At 45.9% G+C, this 22,436-nt stretch overlaps 1 protein-coding gene across 1 annotated transcript in view; it reads right to left on the bottom strand.

Moving 5' to 3' along the window:
* KIAA2026 (KIAA2026 ortholog) overlaps positions 1-22,436 on the bottom strand; it is a 98,232-nt gene that overhangs the window by 66,914 nt on the left and 8,882 nt on the right. The window contains exon 2 of the mRNA XM_006268905.4: positions 2,180-2,380. Within this exon, the coding sequence (XP_006268967.3) occupies positions 2,180-2,380 (201 nt within the window). The remainder of the gene's footprint in view (positions 1-2,179; positions 2,381-22,436) is intronic.

Here is a 22,436-nt window from a genome sequence, read left to right as displayed (position 1 = left end):
TCCTTGTCTTGGATTCAAGTAAATATGGTAGGTTGTCTAATACGTTCTGATAAAGGGTTTTGAGTCTTTCTTTGAGAGGGTTCTGCACCTCCATTATTTACTGCAAAATCTCTGCTATTCAGTTCAAATGGCAACAGCCAGTGCTGTAATGCTGAAAGTTCAGATTTTAAAACCTACTGTTAATTACTCAAAGGGAAATGAGAAAAAGCATTCATAATTTAGGCCTCGTACAGACATTCAGTTTCTCCTGGGAAAGTTGTTCCTCTCCCAGGAAACATCACAAGTGTACAGATGTTCAGGCTTTTTCTCACACAGTGAAGATGGCAGCTCCAAAAGAAATATAACCTGGGAACAGACAGGATTAAAACACTCCCAGGAGAGTTTTTCCTGGAACAGCAAATGTCTGTACATATTGTGGCTTATCTCAGATGATAACACAGTCTTCCAACATTCCCTGCCCCTCCTCCCCAGGGAAACTATGTTGCTCACTGGACTCCTGTATTCTAGCATGGAGCAGAATGTATCCCCTTCACAATCCCCACATTATACTGCAGGGAAACAAAGGCCCATCATGAGCAGGCTGGTTCAGCCAATCAGGGCTGCTCTATGCACTATGCCATCTGCCACCAAACAAGACTAAGGGAGCCTGCAGAGCATGATGAGATGTATGCACAGGGACCCTTTCCTTACCCTCCCCACCATGGCTGCACAGTGTCAGCAGTGCAAACTCTCCTCTTCAGGCCCCACCATTTGAATATCTGTACACTCAGTTCCAGGTAAGTTTCTCTACCAGAAGAACAAAACTGGGAGAATTCTCCCAAATTATATGAACATGTATAAGCAATCTTAAACTCTGTGCTGGGAATCATATTTGTTTAATGCCGCTGAAGTCTGCAACGGGGAAATATGCTAACAACCAAGGTGTTATTCACTGCAGTTACGCTACACGATGCTACAAGATTATCTTCATTTTTTAAATGTACTTATGCTAACCTTCATGGTTTGGCCTATCTTTAAGAATTCAATGATCGTTACAAATTTTCCCTTCTTAAGAATGATTTAAGTACTTATGTACAAATATTGCCAAAAGCAATCATTCAAAGTAAATTTAGGAATTAAATGTGTTGAAAACTGCTGCAGTAGATATAATCTTATCTAAGTAAGGCCTTTTCATTAACGTTGCCTTTTTTCTGCCTTTTGCCAATTTCAGGCAACTGGGATGTATACAGACAAGAACTCCAGCTCAAAAGAGCTCTTACCAAATGAGAGGTAATGAATGGTGACTCTGATCACCCTGGGTCACCCATATGAACCCATAATTCATATGTTATTATTCACATATAAAAGGTGTTTTCTTGATTATTGGCTTTACTCAAGCTACAAGCTGGACTGCATGATGAGAAAACAGACCCAAGGATCACGGCTGACACAAGCATCCCTGGTTAGCAGTAGAGTAAAAAATATTTGTATTTAAATATGATGAAAATAAAATTGTGTTCAGATTCCTAAATGTGCTGGTTGTAGATATGTATTGATCAGCCACAAAACTAACTCATGATAGAAAAAGAAGATCTTATCTTTCAAATGTGCCCCTTTCCTCTCACTTTATAGAGATAAGCCAAAATGTAATCACTATTACATATGCTTACTTACAAGTTTCACTAACTGAAAAACATTTTTTTCAGAACTTTAACCATATCAAATGCCATCTGGAAATATGCACCTATTATTTTAATTTGTCAGAATAAGCAAATAAGAAATTACACAAAATCAGTAGTAACAGTTACTTATTGGAACAAACATGGAATAAAATCATTTGTAAATTATAGCTTGTTGAACATCAAGTGTTACTGTGCAGTTACAAAGAAAATCGTCATCGGGAGGTCTGGTAAACCCAGAATCAGAAAACAAGGAATAGCTATACGCTGGTCTTGTATCTAGTCTTTCAAAATCTATTACACATTTCCTGATGTTAAAATACTAGCCGTTTAACTCCCACAGCGCATTTGAGAATATTTTATAAGAAAAGAGATGAATGAAAACTGATTACTTTGTGACTACACTATCTTGAAAGTAAATTCTGCACCAGAAGGAACATATACAGCAATATTTAGCCTACAAAAGAAGAAAAATTTGAGAGAAGAAAAGGCACAACTACAACTTCACTTATTTCTTTTACCTCTTTTCTTCTTTTAATCTCAGCTGTTCTTCTTGTCTCAGAACCTGAACCATTATGGACTCAAACATGCCAGTTGTCAACCCTACTAAGTTGCGAGGTGTGGAACGACGCCTTGTTGAAGTGCATGCTGTTCCTTTCTCATCTTCTAACCCATAGCAACCTTTGGATGTTACTGCTATTGTTGTCTTCTCTCTCAAGTGCCTAGAAAGAAAACAAAAATCAATGCATGATAATTGTTTTCAGTAACAGTAATCTACCACGTGTATTTTTAAATAGATAACAATTAGGTTAAGTTAGAAAAAATGGATGTGGTTAAAATGTTACCACAATCCATCTGTTTGAATTGCCAAATGTTCCAGAAATGAAATGAACTACCCCTGCTATTTTTTTAAAGACCTGCAGTAACAAAAATTGTGACTAGCTATCACCTGAGCCCTACAGCTCAAAAGTCAGAGCACAAACTAGGAGTCCTGAGTTCAAGCCTGGTGAGTGCCTTGTAGCTGAAATGTCATATTCCTCCTTCATTGTATCCTGTTTGTCTTTCAGATCCCCTGGTACCTGCTGTTGTTGCATCAAACTGTCCTAATAAGTTATAAATCCCAAATATTCATTTTGTAAATATTTAGAGATACAAAAGATACCACATCTAAGATGAGAAACTGACATTTTTAAGACAGTACAGAAGCATTATGAAACAAAATGAATTTTTGGAATCTCAACGTGACTGAGAACGGTTAAAGTTTAAAATTTTAAGACTGCATTATTTCACAGAATAAAACAGCTGAAAACAAAAGAATAATCACCCTTTTATTCTAGATGATTCAGTGTTACATTGTATTTTCAAGCCCAAATACAATACATTTATTTTAATTATACAAAATACTTCTGACATCACTTTCCCTTTTTATTCAATTTGTCATAGTGGCCTGTCAAAAATCAAGAGAATTTACACTCTTTTATGAGTTATTGCAGGCGGCCACCAATTTCAACGACTGACATAATAGTATAATTCTTTGTCTCCTACAAATTATCTAGAACAGTGTTTGTCAACCGGGGGTACGTGTACCCACAGGGATACTTAAAAGGGCCGGAGGGGGTATGCAGAACTGATGTGGCCGATAACTGCAGTGCGAGTGCAGCCGCAGCGCAGCACGCAGGCGGCCAGGAGACCAGCTGGACCCAGCTGGTAAGTCTGTTGTGGGGGAAGGGGTGTGGGGGAGGGAGTGGGACTGGGGCAGAAGGTGCCCAGCTGGGGCAGGGCACAGGACTGAGCTGCATTGGGGGTGGGGGGATAGCTCCTGCCAATATGTGCATCCTGGGAGGACATGGGGGCATGTGCTCCTGGATCTGCGTATGGGGTGGGGCAGGCTGCCGCTGTGGCTGAGGCAGCATTGGACTTTTTGTGGCAGTAAACTGGGTAGGGGTGCACTTGGGGCAGGCAGCGGCAGCACTGGGAGGGGGATGGGGGGGCTGTGGCAAATTCTGGAGTGGCTGCAGCACCCCCATCCCCGGCAGACTCCCCTGGTGAGGGAGGGAGTGGGGCTTGGGCCGGGGCAGAGCGTGGGACAGAGCCATGTGCAGCTCATCTGGGGGGTGTGGGGTCTGGCAGCTCCTAATACTGGAAGTACCCCAGGAGGGCAAGGGGGGCATGTGCTCCCAAATGTACAGGTAGGGTGGGGCGGGGTGGGCTTGGACAGCACTAAGCTGTTTCTGGAGAGGATGTTGGGTGGGGCTATACTGGGCAAGGGAGTTGGGGAGGGGGGGATACAGCGAATTCTGGAGTAGCTGCAGCCCCTCCCCTTTAACCCCGCCATTGTGCCACCGCTGTCTGCCCCGAGTGCAACCAGCCCAGCCCCTGCCAGGAAGAGCCCGGCATAGCCCCAGCACGCCCTTGCGCAGATCTGGGGGGACATGCCCCCCATGTCTTCCTGGGGTGCATGCAGCAGCAGGAGCCGCCACCTGCCAGGCCACCCAGACAAGCTGGTTGCAGCTCCGTCCTGCACTCTGTCCCAGCTGGCCAGCACCTGCCCCTGCTCAGACTTCAGCCCCAGCCCCACTCCCTCCCTCATCATGGGGTCTTATATGAGTGGGGCTACAGGAGTGCCCATAGCCCCCCCTCTCCCCAACTCCTCCTCCCAGTGCTGCCGCCACCCAACCCAAGCACAGCCCAGCCCCGCCCCCACCAGGAAGAGCCTGGCATCGGCCACAGCCTACCTGTGCCCCACACACATCTGGGGGCACACGCCCCACATGCCCTCCCGGAGGTGCACATAGCAGCAGGAGACACCTCCCCCACAAGCAGCTTAGCCCTGTGCTTCACCCCAGCTGGGCAGCTCCTGCCCCAGCCCCACTCCCTCCCCTACTGCTGAGGCCTCGATCTGATGTGCAGATCCAGGGGCGCATGCCCCCCATGTCTCCCAGGGTGCATGCAGTGGCAGGAGCCGCACCGCCCTCCCCGGGCCCCTTGGACAAGCCACTTGTGGTTCTGGCCTGCACCCTGCCCCAGCTGTGCAGTGCCTGCCCCTGCCCCACTTCCTCCCTTACTGCAGGGGCCTCCATCTGCCCCTTCCCCCTTAAAAACAAGAAAAAAATATCAAGGAGTATATGAGCTGAAACTTTGAGAGAGAAGGGGAACACTTGTTAAAAAAGGATGAAAACCCCTGATTGAAAAAATATATTTTAAAAAGGTTATTGGAACTGCTAAAGTCTGTGGAGTTAAAGATTGTTTTGTAAGTAGTATCATAATAAGTATTAACAATAAAATAGTAATTTGGTTAAAAAACATTTTATGAAAGCAAAACTACAGATTCTGCTCACAAATGTTTTTAAGGAACTTGATTATTATTGAGTATATTCCACAGCATGGGAGTCCTGGCTTCAAAGGACAGAGCAGATGTCACTGGTTTTTGAAACTTTACTTCCACCTATGCTGAGTTCTACCACAGAAGGTGGGACTTGAACAGAAAACTCTGAGGTGGACTAATAGGGCCTAAAAAAACAGGGCAGCATGTGAATCAAACTGCTGGGGACCAGACTGAATTTAAGGCTGCACAGGTCTGAGATAAGTCAAACTAAATATGGATTGACCTTTTTACGTCAAACGCCTTTTCTCTCATTACATTTTGTTCCTACTGTTGTGATTAAGTACTTAGCTAGAAAAGACTAGTTTGTGTCACTGTATTGATGACTGGTCACTGCTCCCCAAAGAGAAGAACAGAAGGTAGCTAAACCCAGTCACTTTCTGAATAATCACAGTTGGTACAAACAGGATGATGGCCAAGGGCATGACACAGCGGGAAAATCATAATATCTACCCCAAAAAGCAGGAAACCCATTGCTTGACAGGAATGCCCTCAGAGAAGACAAAAGGAACAACTTGCTCTGAAACCATGATACCTGGCATCACACTTCTTAATTTCAGAAAACAGAACTAGACTTGATAACATCACAGTAACAATGCTGAAGTTACAGATGTAGAAAAAATCTATTATAAAAGTTTTCTTTTTATCTCTTTATAAAATTATAAATAAGTTTGGAGAGATTTTTTCCTAGTCACAGTGGTGGCAGAAAGTAATTTATTTGTATCAACTACTTTTTAAAAAATCCTTGCATCCAATAATATTTTTTCTTCCTAGCTATTCATATGGCTAGTTTTAGCAACTGCAAATATTGTTTACATCCTTTAGTCAAATATTTACACGTGATCTTTGAATCTAATAATAGAGCTCATATATTGGTTACCTATAAATTAGACTACTCCAATTTACTCTACCTAGGACTGCTTTAAAGGTCTGCCTACAAACTACAACTGGTATGGCATTCAACAGGCTGCCCTCCAAGATACAATGGTGTTTACATTAGCCAGCACAACAGCATTTTGGCTCTACACATATTCTCAAAAGAATTCCAATTCCTTTCCATGCTACTTATTTTCATTGTAAATGTTGCTATTTACCCTTTTACTGCAAGTTTTTATAGACTGTAAGATGTTTAGGGCAGGCACCACATCTTCCAATTGGTTTGCAGTATCTGTGACACTTTTTGGACATTGGTGTAATAGTACAAATGATTTACCACAAGAACAGACACTGCTACAATCCTTCTTCATTCCCAATACTTTGCCTGAAGGAGTCCAAATTGTGATCGGAGGAATTTTGAGCCAGAGCATCCTCAGGGAAGAGTCCACATTATCTGAGGTCAAGCTGAGCCTAAATTAACCACTTTCAGAGTATTTCCCCAAATTACTCAAACATAAAAGAATGAAGCTCTATCTCACAATCTCTGAAAGCAACCAGCATAAAAAGAAAAGAACAAGTAATTATACTTATGATGTAAACAGTGCATCAGAATCTCCAGAGAAAGAGAGGGATTGGAGAGGGACAATAACAAACAACCTACACAACTTTCAATAAAGTGTAATGTAAGTGTATGCTGCACCTACAGGCACCACAGATTTGCAGTCTGAGCACTCTGTCCTATTAAGTTTCCAAGTGGCATGGCAACCCATACACAGTCTAGGTAAGGGTGGCCAACTGAGGTACTCGTGATACAAGTGGCATGGGCAGCCCCTGATCTGCCACACACAGAAAGGTGACAAAGCAGCACAGCAGCAGATAAGGCAGGGACCAGGAAACAGAGCAGGAGATCAGGCTGAGAGCACAGGGCAGGAAGCAGGAGGAAGAGAAGACTGGACAGGGAGCACAGAGTAGGCAGCAGAAAGCAGAGCATCAGAGCAGGCAGGGGAAGGGGATCAAAGTGGCACACAAGAAAGGCTGATTAGTAGCACACCTGCCAAAAAGCTTGACTGTCACTGGTGTAAGTAAAGCAACAGTAGTTTACAGCCACTTTTACTTTTGACCCAGGACTCTGCCCTTGTGCTGCATCCCTCCAGAGACACTGCACAGAATCTCTCTTTGCATCTTCAAGCAAGTGAGGTACTCCACTTGACGGTAATAATAGGCCAGTTAACCTCACCTCTATTCTTGGCAAGACCTTAGAAAAAATCATAAAGGATCACATTTGCAGGGGGCCAGTAGGTAACACAATGGTAAGGGGCAACCAGCATGGGTTTACAGCAGGCAGATCCCGCCTGACTAACCTGGTCTCTTTTTTATGACCAGGTCACAAAGTCCTTAGATGCAGGAGTGGAAGTAGATATTATTTACCTGGATTTTAAAAAGGCTTTTGACACAGTGTTGCACCCAATTCTTACGAGCAAACTAAGTAGCTGTGATGTGGATTTTTTCACAGTAAGATGAGTGAAAAACTGGCTTATGGGACATACCCAGAGAGTGGTGGTGCATGGGTTAGTTTATCCCTGGAAGGGATGTGGGCACTGGTGTCCCCCAAGGCTCTGTCCTTGGACCAGTACTGTTTAATATCTTCATCAGCGATTGGATGGTGTTGAAAGCACCTTGTCCAAATTCGCAGATGACACTAAACTATGGGGTATAGTAAACACACTGGAGGGCAGGGAGCGAATTCAGGCAGATTTGGACAGACTGGGGAAGTGGGCAGATCAGAACAGGATGCAATTTAACAAGGATAAATACAAGGTGCTGCAGCTGGGAAGAAAGAATGTGCAACACACCTATAGACTGGGGGGTACCATTCTGAGTACCACAACAGTGGAAAGAGATCTCGGAGTCCTGGTTGACACAAAAATGGACATGAGTCGCCAGTGTGACAAGGTAATAAGCAAGGCTCTTTCTTGCATCAGCAGGTGCACCATGAGCAGATCTACGGAAGTGATAATTCCCCTCCATGCACCATTGGTGAGGCCGCAGAGGGAATATTGTGTCGTTTTGGGCGCCACACTTCAAGAGGGATGTGGATAACTTTGAGAGGGTTCAGAGGACTACTCATATGGTTGATAGCCTGCAGATAAGACCCTATGAAGACAGACGGAGGGGCCTTAATTTCTTCAGCTTCCAAGAGAGAAGGCTAAGAGGTGATCTTGTGACTGCCTACAAACACATCAGAGGGGGTCAGCAGGAAATAGAGGACATTCTGTTTACCAGGGCGCCCCTTGGGGTTACCAGAAATAATGGCCACAAACTGAAGGAGAAAAGATTTAGATTGGACATAAGGAAGAAATTCTTTACGGTAAGGGTTGCCAAAATATGGACTGGGCTTTCAAGGAAGGTGGTGCTTTCCCCTACCTTGGAGGTGTTCAAGAGGAGATTAGACAGACATCTGGCTGGGGTTACTTAACCCCAGTGCTCTTTCCTGCCTGAAGCAGGGGGTCAGACCTGATAATCTACCAGGTCCCTTCCAACTAGAAACCTATGAATCCAGGGAAGAGCACTGTGGAGTGCCTGAGATGCATAGCCCACGGTCATCCTATAAAGCAGGGGTAGGCAAAATACGGCCTGCAGGCCAGACCCAGCCTGAAAAGGGACTTTGCCCAGGCCACGGCGGGTCCACTGGTCCCACCTGGTCAAGGCGCTGTCTGGCCCGTGGCACATCCCACTGCCTCCTGGGCACACAGTGGGGCTGAGGTGGCTCCACAGTCGGACTGCCTTTCTAAGCAGCCCAAGCAGCAGGGGCTCCTTCTGGCTGCTGCCACCACAGGCCCCAGCCCCACAGTACTGGTGGGGATCCATGCACACAGCCCCGACCCCAGGCAGAAGCTGCTGCTCAGCGTGGGGGAAAAGTGTACCCCACATCCCCCTGCATTGCTGCCAAGTCCTTCTTACTGCAGCCACCCAGAGCCCACACCCAGGCTGCCCTGTGGCTCCTCTGCACTGCCACCACTGCCCTGCTGGTGATGGAGAGGAGCCACCACTGCCTTCTCTCTGGTGATGGAGAGGAGCTGCAGGCACAGATTCCAGGGGGCTGCAACAAGAAGAGTCTAGCAGTGGTGAGGGAGAGAGGCCACTTTTGCCTTGTGCCAAGCAGAAAGTTCCATCTCACCACTGTCACTGCTCAGCATGGGTGAGCGGGCAGGCCAGAGCAGGCATGGGGCAGGCCAGAGTCGGGGCTGTGAATGTGAGTTCTGGCTGGTCCTCTCCAGCCAGGGCAAGTCCAAAGTGGGCGCAGGGCAAGCCAGGGCTGTGCACTGTTGGCGATGAGAAGGAGGAGCTGCAGGGCACGTGAGCTCCAGGCTCTTGTGGGGGGTGAGGGGAAAGGCAAGGCAGTGCTGACCAGCCCACAGCAGCTCCCCAGAACTGCCTACGTGGCCCACCAGCCCAAATAATTACCCACCTCTGCCAGAAAGTGCGCATGTAGCAGAACAGCAGTTTAGCCTTCTCTTCTGCTCACTTTCTCAGGACAAGATAGCAGTATGTCTAAATCTTATGCAGGCAGTAGTATATGATTTACATGGTATGGATCACATAAGACTGTCTCTGCTGCCCACCTGTACTACACCAAAACCTGAAATTAGCCATTCTAAAAGTTCCTTATTTCCCAGAGTTCAAATTTAGGTAAAAGGCATTTTTAGTGAAGAGTCTAACTACCCAGGATACCCAGGCCCAGATCAGTTTTCAAACGCAAGGTTTGCCAAAGTTCAACTGAATTGCCCCTTTATTCAGTAAAGTTTGTTCACGATGCAGAACGGGGATGACCAATCTGCAGTATAGGTACCACAAATGGCAGGAACAGCTTGTGTGTGTGGCACACAGCAGTTAAGGGAATGGACAGGCAGCACAGTGGCAGATAGGGCAGGAAGCACAAATCAAAGCAGCAAAATTGGGCAAGAAGCAGAGGAAAATAAAACAAAGCAGACCAGCAGACTGGGTATGGGAAGGGGATCAGAGCAGCAGGTGGGAAGCGTGTGGGAATAATTTTTGGCACACCTGACAAAAAGGTTGGCTCATACTATGAATATGGAACATTCTACCTAATGGCCTGGTTTAGGAATACACTTTTGTATTACATGATAATACATTTTGTATTATAATGATAAGCCAAATTTTAATTTGAGGATTGTTTTTCTGTATCAAAAGTTCGCATGTTATTTTAAGAGCAATCTACTAATCAAAACCTGGAGGCTGATGTGTAGGGCAGTTACCCTCTTGATTATAAAAATATAAAACAAGATAGCATGTCTTTTTCATGTTAGATCAACTCTCTTCCACACATGAGAAGAGAGGTTGTACGAAACCTCTTGCCCTTTCATAGCCTTTACTCTCTCTCCAAGGGCAACAACACTGTTCTTGCATTTATAGGAACACAGACAGACGATTATGCCATCTGTGGTAGGTTGTGCAACAAGCGTGGACACATTAACCCCACCCCTCTATCACAAACCAAACATTCAAAGGCTGGAACAGAGTTGCCTTATTACCTATTTTCACGAGCTATAGTTTCTTAACCCCCCCATCTTCCAGCTCAAGTGATTCGACAAAAACAGAGCTGGAAGCAATCTCAGGAAGCCATCTATAGGCCACCCCCCAATAATGCCAGGATCACTTCCATCAATACCATCCCAACTAAAAGTCTTACGTGCCCTTAAAATTCTACAGTGATGGAGAGTCTTCACTATATAATCTGCAACAGTGCTTAACCACCCTCATACCTAAAATTCTGTCTGATATCTATTCTGTATTTCCCTTCTTACATTTCAAGCCCTTTACCTCTTGTCCCGCACCTGTTAATTACCATCCTCCTTTTAACAACTCATCTTGTATTTTAAGACTTACCAAATCCTCCCACCCCTCAATCTTCTCTTCTCCAGACTAAATAACCCCACTTCTTTTAACCTTTTCTTGTATATCACATTTTCTAAACTTCTAATGATCTTTGTTACTCTTCTCTGGCCTCTTTCCAGTTTATCCATGTCATATTTAAACTGCAGTGCCCAAAACAGGACACAGCACTCCAGGTGAGGCCTTACCAGTGCCAATTAAAAAGGAACAAATCTAATCTTGTAACTCAGAAGGACCATTTTTGCTAATAGATCCTACTGGCTTTTCTGCAACAGAACTCTTGGCTCATTCATTTGGAGTACACAATTACTCCAACTCTTTTTCTACAATACTATAGCCTAACGACTCATTCCACAGATTGTATCTGTGCATTTGAATGCATCTTAAGTACTGTACTTAGCCCTTGTCCTTACATATTTCATCAATTTATTTCAGATGATCTTCCAATGTATGAAAGTGTCCACAACCCAACACAGAGGCAGGTTTTGTACCTTCCTCATTATAAATCCTTGTGACAGAATGCTTAGTGTACCTGTCACTTTAAGAGGGGAAGACGCTGCATGAGAAGCAGCCTGCAAGTGAAGCAGGGGCCAATTAGAGAGTCCCTGACCAGAAGGGGGCCAGGCTTGAGGGATATAAGCCCAAGGCTGTAGCTGGTCAGAGAAAGGTGCTCCTGGGTAGCATCTGAGCTGGGGTAAACATCTCTGGAGGTTTATGGATAGGACTAAGGGGTGGAGGATGTCTGAACAGGCCTATGAATGAAGAGGCCTGGGAGCAAGGGCTGGTGAGCCCATAACCCAGAGGGAGAGGAGATAGGCCTGAGAATAGAGGCTGGGGAGAGAGAGGTAAAGAGCCTGTATCCCAGAGAGGGGCAGGAGAGAACAGAAAACTGGAAAGGTGGGAAGCCAGGAGGGTCACAGTGCCTGTGGTATCACCTGTCCTAGAAGCAGGGCCAGGATCTAGGGAGACTGAAGGCCAAGGACCACTTCCTCAGACTGAGGGGGGTTAGATAAGGGGTGTAGACAGGGCAAGGGATCCCAAGGCCCAAGAAGAGCAGAGATAGGAGACTGAAAGGGCAGGATGCAGTTTCTGGGAATAGCCTGCAGGGGCAAAGAGCCCAGGAGGGAAGTGCAGGCTGAGATGCTGTGCTCAGTAGCAGCCATAAGAGGTGAAGTAGGCAAGCCTGGAAGCTACACCTGGGAATAGCAGAGCTAGGCAAAGCTCCCAGGCAGGTAGGTCCAGGTAGGGACTTAGGCCATGGCCCAAGGGGTCTGACAATAGACGCATGACTGATAACATATGTGAGGAATGGGTGTGGTGCAAGGGGTGGCTGGAGCCACGTAATAAGCCCTTAAGAGGCTGAGTAATGAGACCTAAGCTCAGCATGGATGAGATAGATCTTGCACAAGGATCCCAAATACAGCCTCCCTTTTCTAAGTACTTATTTCCATGAAGGTGTGGCAGGTGAGAAAGGAAGAATGCTTAAGGGACCAAAAGAGATAACAGAAGCAGGGTAACCACCAGGGGGCATCACAGCCACTCCCAGTGCCCTGGCTTGTTACACTCCTATTAATAACTTATTAGGATTTAATATATGCATACTAGATATTTTCTCTATATTCTGAAGGTAATCAATTAATTTAATGACTTGAGGTTACTTATAAAAATCCTAGTCCAGTTCCATATTGCAGTGGATGAGTGAAACAGCCTGACAGTTCTAAATCAAGAGAAAACAATGTTTATTAAAACTGAAAACTAAGCAGGTTCCCCATATAGGAGCTGATAAACATTAAGAATTAAGCATAAAGAAACTGAATCCAGATGTTCATTCCAGTTTCTGATTTTAAAGTCACTGGCTACACTACTAGCCAGAGAGACAACCTTTCCATCTCTTCCAAATTCCCCAAAGGGTCCCTTATCTCTCATCTTCCTTCAGTTCCTTCCCAGTAGAACTTCCATGAGAGATCAGAGGGTAATTAAAAGCCCTGAAGTAGAGTATTCAGTGCCACCCATAAAAGTCTTCATGCCCAGGTCAGGCCCCACCCTGTTTTGGGTCCACATAGCTCTTTATAGCCACTAAACAACAACAGACTGCTTTGATTTTTCCATTTCAACTTCTGAAGCAAGAGTGATACAGCCCCATTACAGTTTTAATATGAAAGTAATGTCAGCTTTATGTAAAAATAATCTGCGATCCATAAAAAAGATGGACAGTCTAGGTCCCTAAAATGTCCACCTCCCACGTACAAAAGTTTCCCACTTTCTCATCCTTCAGCAAAGCATCAACAATGCGTGATTTATTTTTTCTGGGGGCAAATTATATGTTGACACAGTTGTACGGTTTGCTGTTAAGGCCACAGAGGGTGCTGATAATCCCAAGAAGAAATCCTAGGAAAAGAAATTAGGCCAGATGACCCACCTCCAGACTTATCACAGGCTAGCCATTTCTTCAATGCAAGAGTATCATTTCACCATCTAGTGGAAAGGCTCTGTAATGGTTTCTTCCTGTACACTGATATAAGCTTCATCAGTGTTCAGGGCATACAGAAACTAGCACTGCCTTTCCACTAGATATTCCTTCCTGTTTTCAGCAATGTGACTTCAGCTTTGGACAAATTAGGTGTGGACTAGAAAAGGACAGCAAGTGTTGCAACCGAGAAGGCTCACTCCATGGTGGGAAGGCAGGCAGGACTTGTGGCAAAACTTGAGTAGAATACAAGCTTTGTGCTTTCCACTGTATTCTGCATTAGAAAGCTCTCTGGGCATGAACCATGTGATTCACTGGTTTCACCATAGCATTCATCAGACCCAGAACTCTCTCTCACTGGCAGTTCAACCAACTCTTGCAGGAATGCTACTTTCAGCATGGACTACCATATTTTGCTGAAGTGCTCCAGCTGAGTCACAGGACCGTCTTAAAGCACTTCTTCGAACTGCAACATAAGACTGAAGCGTTTATGCGTGTGAAACCAATGACCGAACTACAAGACAAAGAATGATTGCTAGGATTTTGTTGTTTTGCTGGACATAATGAGGCTTTTCACTATTCTAAACATAAGAATGCAGGGTCAAAACCACAGTTATTTGTGACACTGCACGCCCTTGAAATAAAACTTCCTTTTGGGGCGGGGGGAGAGGGGGAAGGAAGAAAGTAGGGAAATGTGGCTTCACACAGATTAATTGGTTCAAAGGCATGACCTTTCATTGGGAATGTCACACTTCATCAGAAGCCATTAAACAAACCAAAATTTTTTCACTGAGAGAGCTGTTTCATAGAATCATAGAAGTAGGGTCAGAAGGGACCTTGTAGATCTTCAGGTCCGACCCCCTGCCTGGGCAGGAAGAAAATTGGGCTCAAATGACCCCAGCCAGGTAGGCATCAAGCCGCTTCTTAAAGACCCCCAGGGTAGGAGCCAGCACCACTTCCCTTGGAAGTCGGTTCCAGATCCTAGTCGCCCTGACTGTGAAGTAGTTCCTATGGATGACTAACCTAAACCTACTCTCCAACAACTTGTGGCCGTTATTCCTTGTTATCCCGGGGGGCACTAGGGGAAACAAGATCTCCCCCAAACCCCTGCAACCTATCCAGGTTAGCCCACCCCTGCAACCTATCCAGGTCTTTCTGCAGTCTTTCCCTCCCTGCTAACGTGCCCACCTCGCCCCACATTTTGGTATCATCAGCAAATTTAAACAGGTTGCTTTTCACCCCGTCATCCAAATCGCTGATAAAGAAATTGAACAGCGCGGGCCCAAGGACCGAGCCCTGGGGGACTCTGCTGCACACTTCCCCCCAGGTCGAATATGACCTGTCCACCACCACCCTCCGAGTACAACCCGAGTACAACCCTGCCAATTCGCAGTCCATCTGACCGTGTAGGCATTGATGCCACAGTCACCTAGTTTTTTAATGAGGATGGGGTGGTCGACAGTGTCAACGGCCTTGCTGAAGTCCAGAAAGACTACATCCACGGCAACACCTGCATCCAATGCTTTTGTGACCTGATCGTAAAAGGCAGTCAGGTTGGTCTGACATGACCTGCCCCTAATGAAACCGTGCTGGTTGCCCTTGAGCATCATCCCCGACGCTGGCCCATCACAGATGTGCTCCTTGATGATCTTCTCAAAGAGTTTCCTCAGGATTGAGGTAAGACTGACAGGCCTATAGTTGCCCGGGTCCTCCCTCCTCCCTTTCTTAAAGATGGGGACCAGTTTTGCTGGTCCAGACCCTGCTAGACCTGAACGAAATGTAAAGGACCTCTGCCACGCTGCTGGGCCAGCCCATCCGGCGCTGACCTGTAACCCTGGGCTCCACCGTTTACCTTCCTGTTGCCAATTCAGCCAAACACATTCCGCCAGCTTGCCCAAGGGTTAAAGGTCACCGGGTTGGGCAGAGCCTTAAACAGCTTCATTAAGGGAAATAAAGCAATGCAATAATGTTTGGAGAGCACGTATGAGATTGCACACGTTTTGTAACAACCTCTTTTGTAGTGGCCACTGTAAATGTTCTGCGTAGCCTGGGGGAAGGGGGCTCACAAGCGACAGGGGAAGCTTACAGCTTTACAATTTGATACTAACTTTGTGTCGGTCAGCTCTGCTCCTCTCTGCCTCTACAGCAGGGAGGGGAAGGGGGACCATTCCTATAAGCCTGCCTGGAAACACAGGCCCCATTGGGGAGCCATGCTCCACCTCCATATGGCTAGTGGGAATTGGAACTCCCAGGAGCTGTTTGCCAAAAAGCGCAGTGCAGTCTCAGCTTTAAGGTAACTCCCCTCCTGTCCCAGAGCCAGGGGTCACAGGCAAGTGGGGGTTCCTCTTTTTCTTTTTTTCTAGGGAGACTGAAGGCCAAGGACCACTTCCTCAGCCTGAGGGGGGTTAGATAAGGGGTGTAGACAGGGCAAGGGATCCCAAGGCCCAAGAAGAGCAGAGATAGGAGACTGAAAGGGCAGGATGCAGTCCTCTTCTCCCCCCACCCCTTTATTTCTTCCCTCTCTCTCTCATCACAACATGTTTAACAAAAAAGACTACACAAGAACAAAGACAGTATATGAAGTTTTATTTATTGCCACCAGGTTTAGAATTTTTAGAAAACCTGGTATTTACTGTAAAAAAAAAAAAAAAAAAGATTATTAACTAGATTAATATGCAGTATATCCTGCCATGTACCACCTGCCCCAGTTTTTGTTTTGTTATGTGCCAGCACTTGGGTACCTTACAGGGTACATATTGCAGGTTTTTTGGTACTGTGGCCAAAAGTGTTGCCTACCCCTGGTTTACGATGTCTTTTTTCCAAATTACAATTGTTTTATATGGCTACTGTAACTGATAAAACAATGTTTTACGATTACTAAAGGTTTTGATGTTAATACATAGTCTCTTACCTATGTGTATGAAAAATTTGCTGGTAGTACTTATCATTTTAAGGCTGTATCATTTTAAAATTGGTGGTACTGGTACTCAGTCTGTCAGTTTGGGAACTGCTGGTATAGAGAATAAGTAATGTAGTGTTTCAGGAAATTAGGAAAATGAGAAGACATCACATATAGAATGGGATTAGAAAATCCAAGATCCATAGCTTAGAAACCTCTTCTTCCCACTCCCAATTTACACACACACACACACACACACACACACACACACACACACACACACACACACACACACACACACACACACACACACACACACACACACACACACACAGTATTTATTCTAAAATGCAAGTTGATTCCCATTTGAAAGTGGTTGAGAAATCACACTGACAAGAAGGAAAGACTTGTGACAAAATTAATGTATATTGATATATCAGATAATTCCAGTCTGTTTTCTAATTTTTTCCTGAATACAGCATAGTTGTTAAAGGAATGTTAGTTGAAAGATTACAACCAAGATTTTCAGTCGCTAGGAATATTGGGGTATTCAATTTGAGATGCATTTAAGTGGGCTCATGTTGATGGATGCATCAAGCTGATATTTTTGCATGGTTTAGAAAACCTTGGGCAAAGTAAAAAGGAAACATGCAATGTGTATTCAAGTGCTGTTTAAAAAAAAAAAAATTTCCACAGACTTACAAAGGACAAATGAAGTATTAGTTTAGCAACTTTATACCCACAAACTGAGATGCAAGTAAATTTCAGCCCCAACAGGTTATATATTAAAATGAAAAATTCCTGATATAACAATTCGGGTTGCAAACATTTACATACATTAAATATGAATAGCCCCACTGACGTGACTTGTTTTAATAGAAATATGCACATGCTTTAAATGTAAGCATATTTGTTGGTGTGGACACAACTAGGACCTTACAACAATACGCTATCATGCTGCTGAATTTAATCAATACTAACTAAAATGATCGTTTAAACTTAAAACACCCCTTTATGTATTTACTTACAGGAATACTTTTAGTCCTTGTTAAAGGATCATGATTTAGATTGTTTTATGAAAAACAAATCTGCTGTTAGAGTAGCAATATGGATGGATTTGTGTTTAGCACTTGAACCATTTCTATGCGAAAACAGTAACCACCACACTTAGGATAGATCCCATAATACTCAAGCACTTGAAATTCGGAGCACAAACACTAATTAAAAAATAAAAAAATCAGTATTCAGTATTCATTATAGCTCAAGAAGAGAATGTGGCTTTGAATGCAGTGGTTTCACCCATTTCATTCAGAGAGGAGACACTGGTAACAAGAAGCTTTAAAAGGCAAAATATGTTGGAGAAACTTGTTCTGCCTGCCTGCCACAGCTTGTACTCTAGTGTTCCGTAGAAAACTCCCATTGGTATTAAATGTAGCAGCATTCACAGATAAACAGAAATACAAGATCTTTACACTTAAATTCAACCTGATCTAGGGTTGCTAGCAGAATATCACTGCTATGTGGTTTAAAACATATACATGCACCAAAACTAAACAAAGTCTCTATAAAAGAAGTCTAAACATTAACATTTGAGCTTGGCTGAAGATGCAAGATTTTTCCTAGTTTAGCTTCCACAATAGTTCCATGGCATCACCAACCCTATATATTGTACTCTTTACCACTTCTCCTAGGAAAGAATATCTTGTACTTTAATATTAGCAGAATTAAAATTTAGGAAGTGTTAGTTAAACTATAATGTAACAGCAATTTATCATTTCTAATTCTTCCATTCATAGATTTCATAGACATTAGAGCTGGAAAAGACCTCGGAAGAACATCGAGTCCAGCCCCCTGCCCAAAGGGCAGGAAGTCAGCTGGGGTCATAGGATCCCAGCAAGATAAGCATCCAGTTTGCTCTTGAAGGTGTTCAATGTAGGCGCTTGAACCACCTCTGGTGGCAGGCTGTTCCAGACCTTGCAGGCTCAGACAGTAAAGAAATTCTTCCTTATGTCCAGCCTGAAACGGTCTTGTAGTAGTTTATGACCATTCGACCTAGTTGTCATCCCTTGGGGCGCTCTGGTGAACAAACGTTCCCCCAGATACTGGTGGTCACCCCTGATAAACTTATAGGTGGCCATCAGATCACCCTGAGCCTGCGCTTTTCCAGGCTAAAGAGCCCCAGGGCTCTCAGCCTGTCATCGTAGGGTCTGCTTCCCTGACCTCTGATCATGCACGTGGCTCTTCTCTGGACTCTCTCAAGCTTCTCCACATCCTTTTTGAATTGTGGAGCCCAAAACTGGACGCAGTACTCCAGCTGCGGCCTCACCAAGGCTGAGTACAAGGGGAGAATGATGTCCCGGGATTTGCTTGAGAAGCATCTATGGATGCAAGCCAGCGTTTTGGTCGCTTTACTAGCCGCAGCATCGCACTGCAGGCCCACGTTCATCTTGTGGTCAATGATGTCCCCCAAGTCTCTTTCTTGCATAGTGCTAGCCAACATAGCACTGCCGAGCCTATAAGGATGCTGCGGGTTTTTCTTCCCAAGGTGGAGAACCTTGCATTTATCGGCGTTGAACACCATCAGATTCTCGTCCACCCACTTGCTGAGCCTGTCCAGGTCAGCCTGGATCACCCGCCTGTCTTCTGGTGCAGATGCTTTGCCCCAAAGTTTGGTGTCATCAGCGAACTTGGCCAGTCCGCTTCTGACTCCAGTGTCCACATCATTAATGAAGATGTTGAACAGTATGGGTCCAAGGACAGAGCCTTGGGGGACCCCACTGGTCACAGGACACCACGATGACTGACTTCCATCAATTACTACCCTCTGGGTCCGACCCCGGAGCCAATTTTCCAGCCAGTGGATCGTGGAGGACCCAAGGCAACAATTGGCCAGTTTCTCTAAGAGGTGATCATGGGACACCAGATAGAAAGCCTTTTTGAAGTCAAGACATATGACATCAATCTCTTCTCCCTTGTCCAGGCGATAGGTCACCTGGTCGTAGAAGGAAATGAGATTGGTCAAGCAAGACCTACCCGCAACAAACCCGTGCTAGCTATCCCTTAAGATGTTGGCGTCAGCCAGTCCATTAAGGATGGCCTCTTTAATAAACTTTTCTAAGATCTTCCCCGGGATAGAAGTCAGGCTAATGGGCCTATAGTTAGCCGGATCCACTTTCCTCCCTTTCTTGAAGATAGGCACCACATTGGCCTTCTTCCAGTCTTCGGGCACTACACCAGAGCGCCAAGAGTTTTCAAAGATCCGTGCTAGAGGCTGGGTTATGATGCTCGCCAGCTTCTTGAGTACCCTGGGGTGAAGATTGTCAGGGCCGGCTGACTTGAAGGTATCCAGCTTCTCAAGATGTTCCTTCATGAAGTCAGCATTAATGGAGGGCAGGGGATCACCCTCACCCGGACTTCCCTGTCCCGTAGCGGGCATGGGCGTCCCATGGGACTGATGAAAGACCAATGCAAAGTACCTATTTAATATTAATAAGAATTGTTTTGCTGGTTTGTTTTTTTTTTTAATCTTTACAATGTTCAAGAACCACATTTATTACATATTGAACTAGAATGATCTCTACCCTATTTTATCATTTATCTTTTTCTTCAACTATCATCTGTTACGGTTATGATGGAAAAGTAAGCATAATTGAAGCGTTCAGTAAATACACAAGTTGGACTAACATATTATAGCATTTAGGATTATTTCTCTTTTTACTTTACCAACCACATAAAGGCTGATTTAAGACAGTATCAAAAACCTTCATGTCTCTCCAAATTCAATGGGAGTTGAGAATATTCAGCAATTCACAGGACTAGACCATAAAGTTCTATACTTCTAAGAACAGCCAGACAATTGAATCACTAGGCAGCACAGCAGATTGTTTATATACCTTTTCTATTACTGCTATTAGAACATATTAAAAAACAAAACAAAACCAAGATTCTTTGTATAAAAAAGTGACCACTTAAAATACTGAAGATGGACAATTTTAGTATTTACTTTTCTCCATTTAAGAACTCTTTTCTCCCACGTTACTCCCCTGGGAAGTGTAGCTCAAGAACCTAGTCAAAATACCTAAAAAAAACCCCTGTGTTTTATAATCTTATACCACAGCTGTTGCTAAGACAGGGTAAGCATAAAAGTCATGAAGTGCCTATCAAGCTATGAGAATGCAAATAATTTATGAGTCACCTTGTACCAACACTACAGCTTTGCTGCATAGATGCAGAAAGCCGGATTAATAAAACTAAGGATCGTCTGAAATAGAGCTTACCTTAGTTTTATTAGATCTGACTATCTGCATGAAGAAGTATGTATGTTGGGAACCCATCCTGAAGTACTGAAAGACAACAGCTACTAGTAGGGAGTATCACGCCTAAGCCACAATGAACCATTCTCAAAATCAGCAGTATCATGCAGTCTAGGAAGAGAATCGCCGCCACACCAGACCAGAAAAATGACTGAAATGTTGTCTACACAAGAATTTTGTTGCAGCAGCTTTTCTGAGCTGCTTCCTGCTCTCTCTCCTTTCACCTAATCACCTGCCATGGCACTTGTTAGAGAAGTTAAAAACGAAACAAAAGACAATACCCACCACATAAATGCACCCTAAAGACAGAAAGTTTGCTGAGGCAGCAAATACAGAAAGCAAGGAACTGAAATGTATGCTACCTGAGTTTTGTAAGTGCGTTCCTCTTCCAGTAAATTTGAGATCCCTTGATATAAAAGGTCCCAGAGGCTTACCATCCTGATAAACTCCAACACAGTTTATCTTCCCAGTCTGCCCGATCACTGCCCTTTTGAACACAACCTATGTCCTTTGGGCACTCTTAGCAGGGCAACCTGCACCATTGTAAGTAAAACCTGTGGGGGTGTACATGCACCCAAGAGCTGCTGCCCATACCCTAGTTCAGGGGCAGGCAATTATTTCGGGCAGAGTGCTGCTTACCCAGTTTTGGCAGGCTGTTGAGGGCCGCATGGGTAGCCCTGCTCCTTGACAAGTGCCCCGCCCCCTGGTCACCATCTTGGGACCAATGTCCCAATGTCTTGGGACCAATGTCCCAGGGCCAGCACTGCTGGGGCCCAAAGCAGGGCGCAGGCTAGCAGGGGTCTGTGGAGTTGGGCTGGGCTGCACCAGCAGGGAGAGGGGGGAGCTGGCCCAGCTCCAGAGCCTCTGCCAGCTGGGACCCTGTGCTCCTGCCACCCTGCTCTGGGCCCCGCTGGCACTGACCCTAGGGCACCGGTGCGGGTCCTGTGCTCCCACTGGCTCCCTGCCCACTCACACCCAGTGCCCCCCCAACTCTGTGGTACAGGTGGGGGGGGCAGCGCACAGCCCTGACCCCCTGCTTGCCAGCAGGGAAGAAGCTGGTGCAGAGCGCAGAGAAAAGTGGCCCCTCGCGCACCCCACAGCCGGCACACCCTCCTGCAGGCGCTCGCAGCCCACGCGGGGCGGTCTGAAGCAGGCACAGAAGTCCCAGGTGGGCTGTGAGCAGCTGCACTGTGGGGCACTGGCCACACAGCGAGTGAGGAGCCGCTCTTCCCCACACTAAGCACCAGCTTGTAACCCGGCCCCACTGCCAGTGGGGCCAGGTTACAAGGTGGTGCTGAGTGCGGGACACACACACACACACACACACACACACACACACACACACACGACAGGAGGGGGGGGGAAAGCCCCTCGCCTGCCCCATGCCTGGTGCTGCACGCTGCAGCTACTCGCAGCTGGCCTGGGCTGCCAGTGCCTGGTCTGGACAGTTCTGCGTGGGCTGCCAGTGCCTGCAGCAGGGAGCACCAGCCATGGGGTGGGCAAGGGGCTGCTTTTCTCCGGGCAGGGAAGGAGCCTAGGGAAAAGCTGAGCGCAGGGGGGAAAAGCAGCCCCTCCCCCGACCCATGGCTGGTGCTCCCTGCTGCAGGCGCTCGCAGCCCACATGGGACTGTCTGCAGCAGGCACAGGCAGCCCCATGTGGGCTGCAAGCAGCTGCAGCACAGGGCGCCAGCCATGGGGCAGGGAAGGGGCTGCTTCCCCAGCCGCCCCCATGCTCCTTCCCTGACCGGGGTCCCCCTACCCTTCTCCCCACTGCAGTTCTGGCATGGTGTCTGCCCCAAGCCAGAAGCCCCAGCTGGGGCCTTGAGCTGTGGGGGCAGGGCCGGGAGGGCCCTGCTGTTATTGGAGCCTGCCGAGCTTCCCCTGGGTCCTACCGCCCTTGGTTCCTGTAATTTTTGACAGGGACCAA

Source organism: Alligator mississippiensis, chromosome 3 (genome assembly GCF_030867095.1).
Source record: "Alligator mississippiensis isolate rAllMis1 chromosome 3, rAllMis1, whole genome shotgun sequence".
Classification (NCBI taxonomy): Eukaryota; Metazoa; Chordata; order Crocodylia; family Alligatoridae; genus Alligator; species Alligator mississippiensis.
The sequence above is the reverse complement of the archived record's forward strand: the minus strand, read 5'-3'. Positions and strand labels throughout refer to the sequence as shown.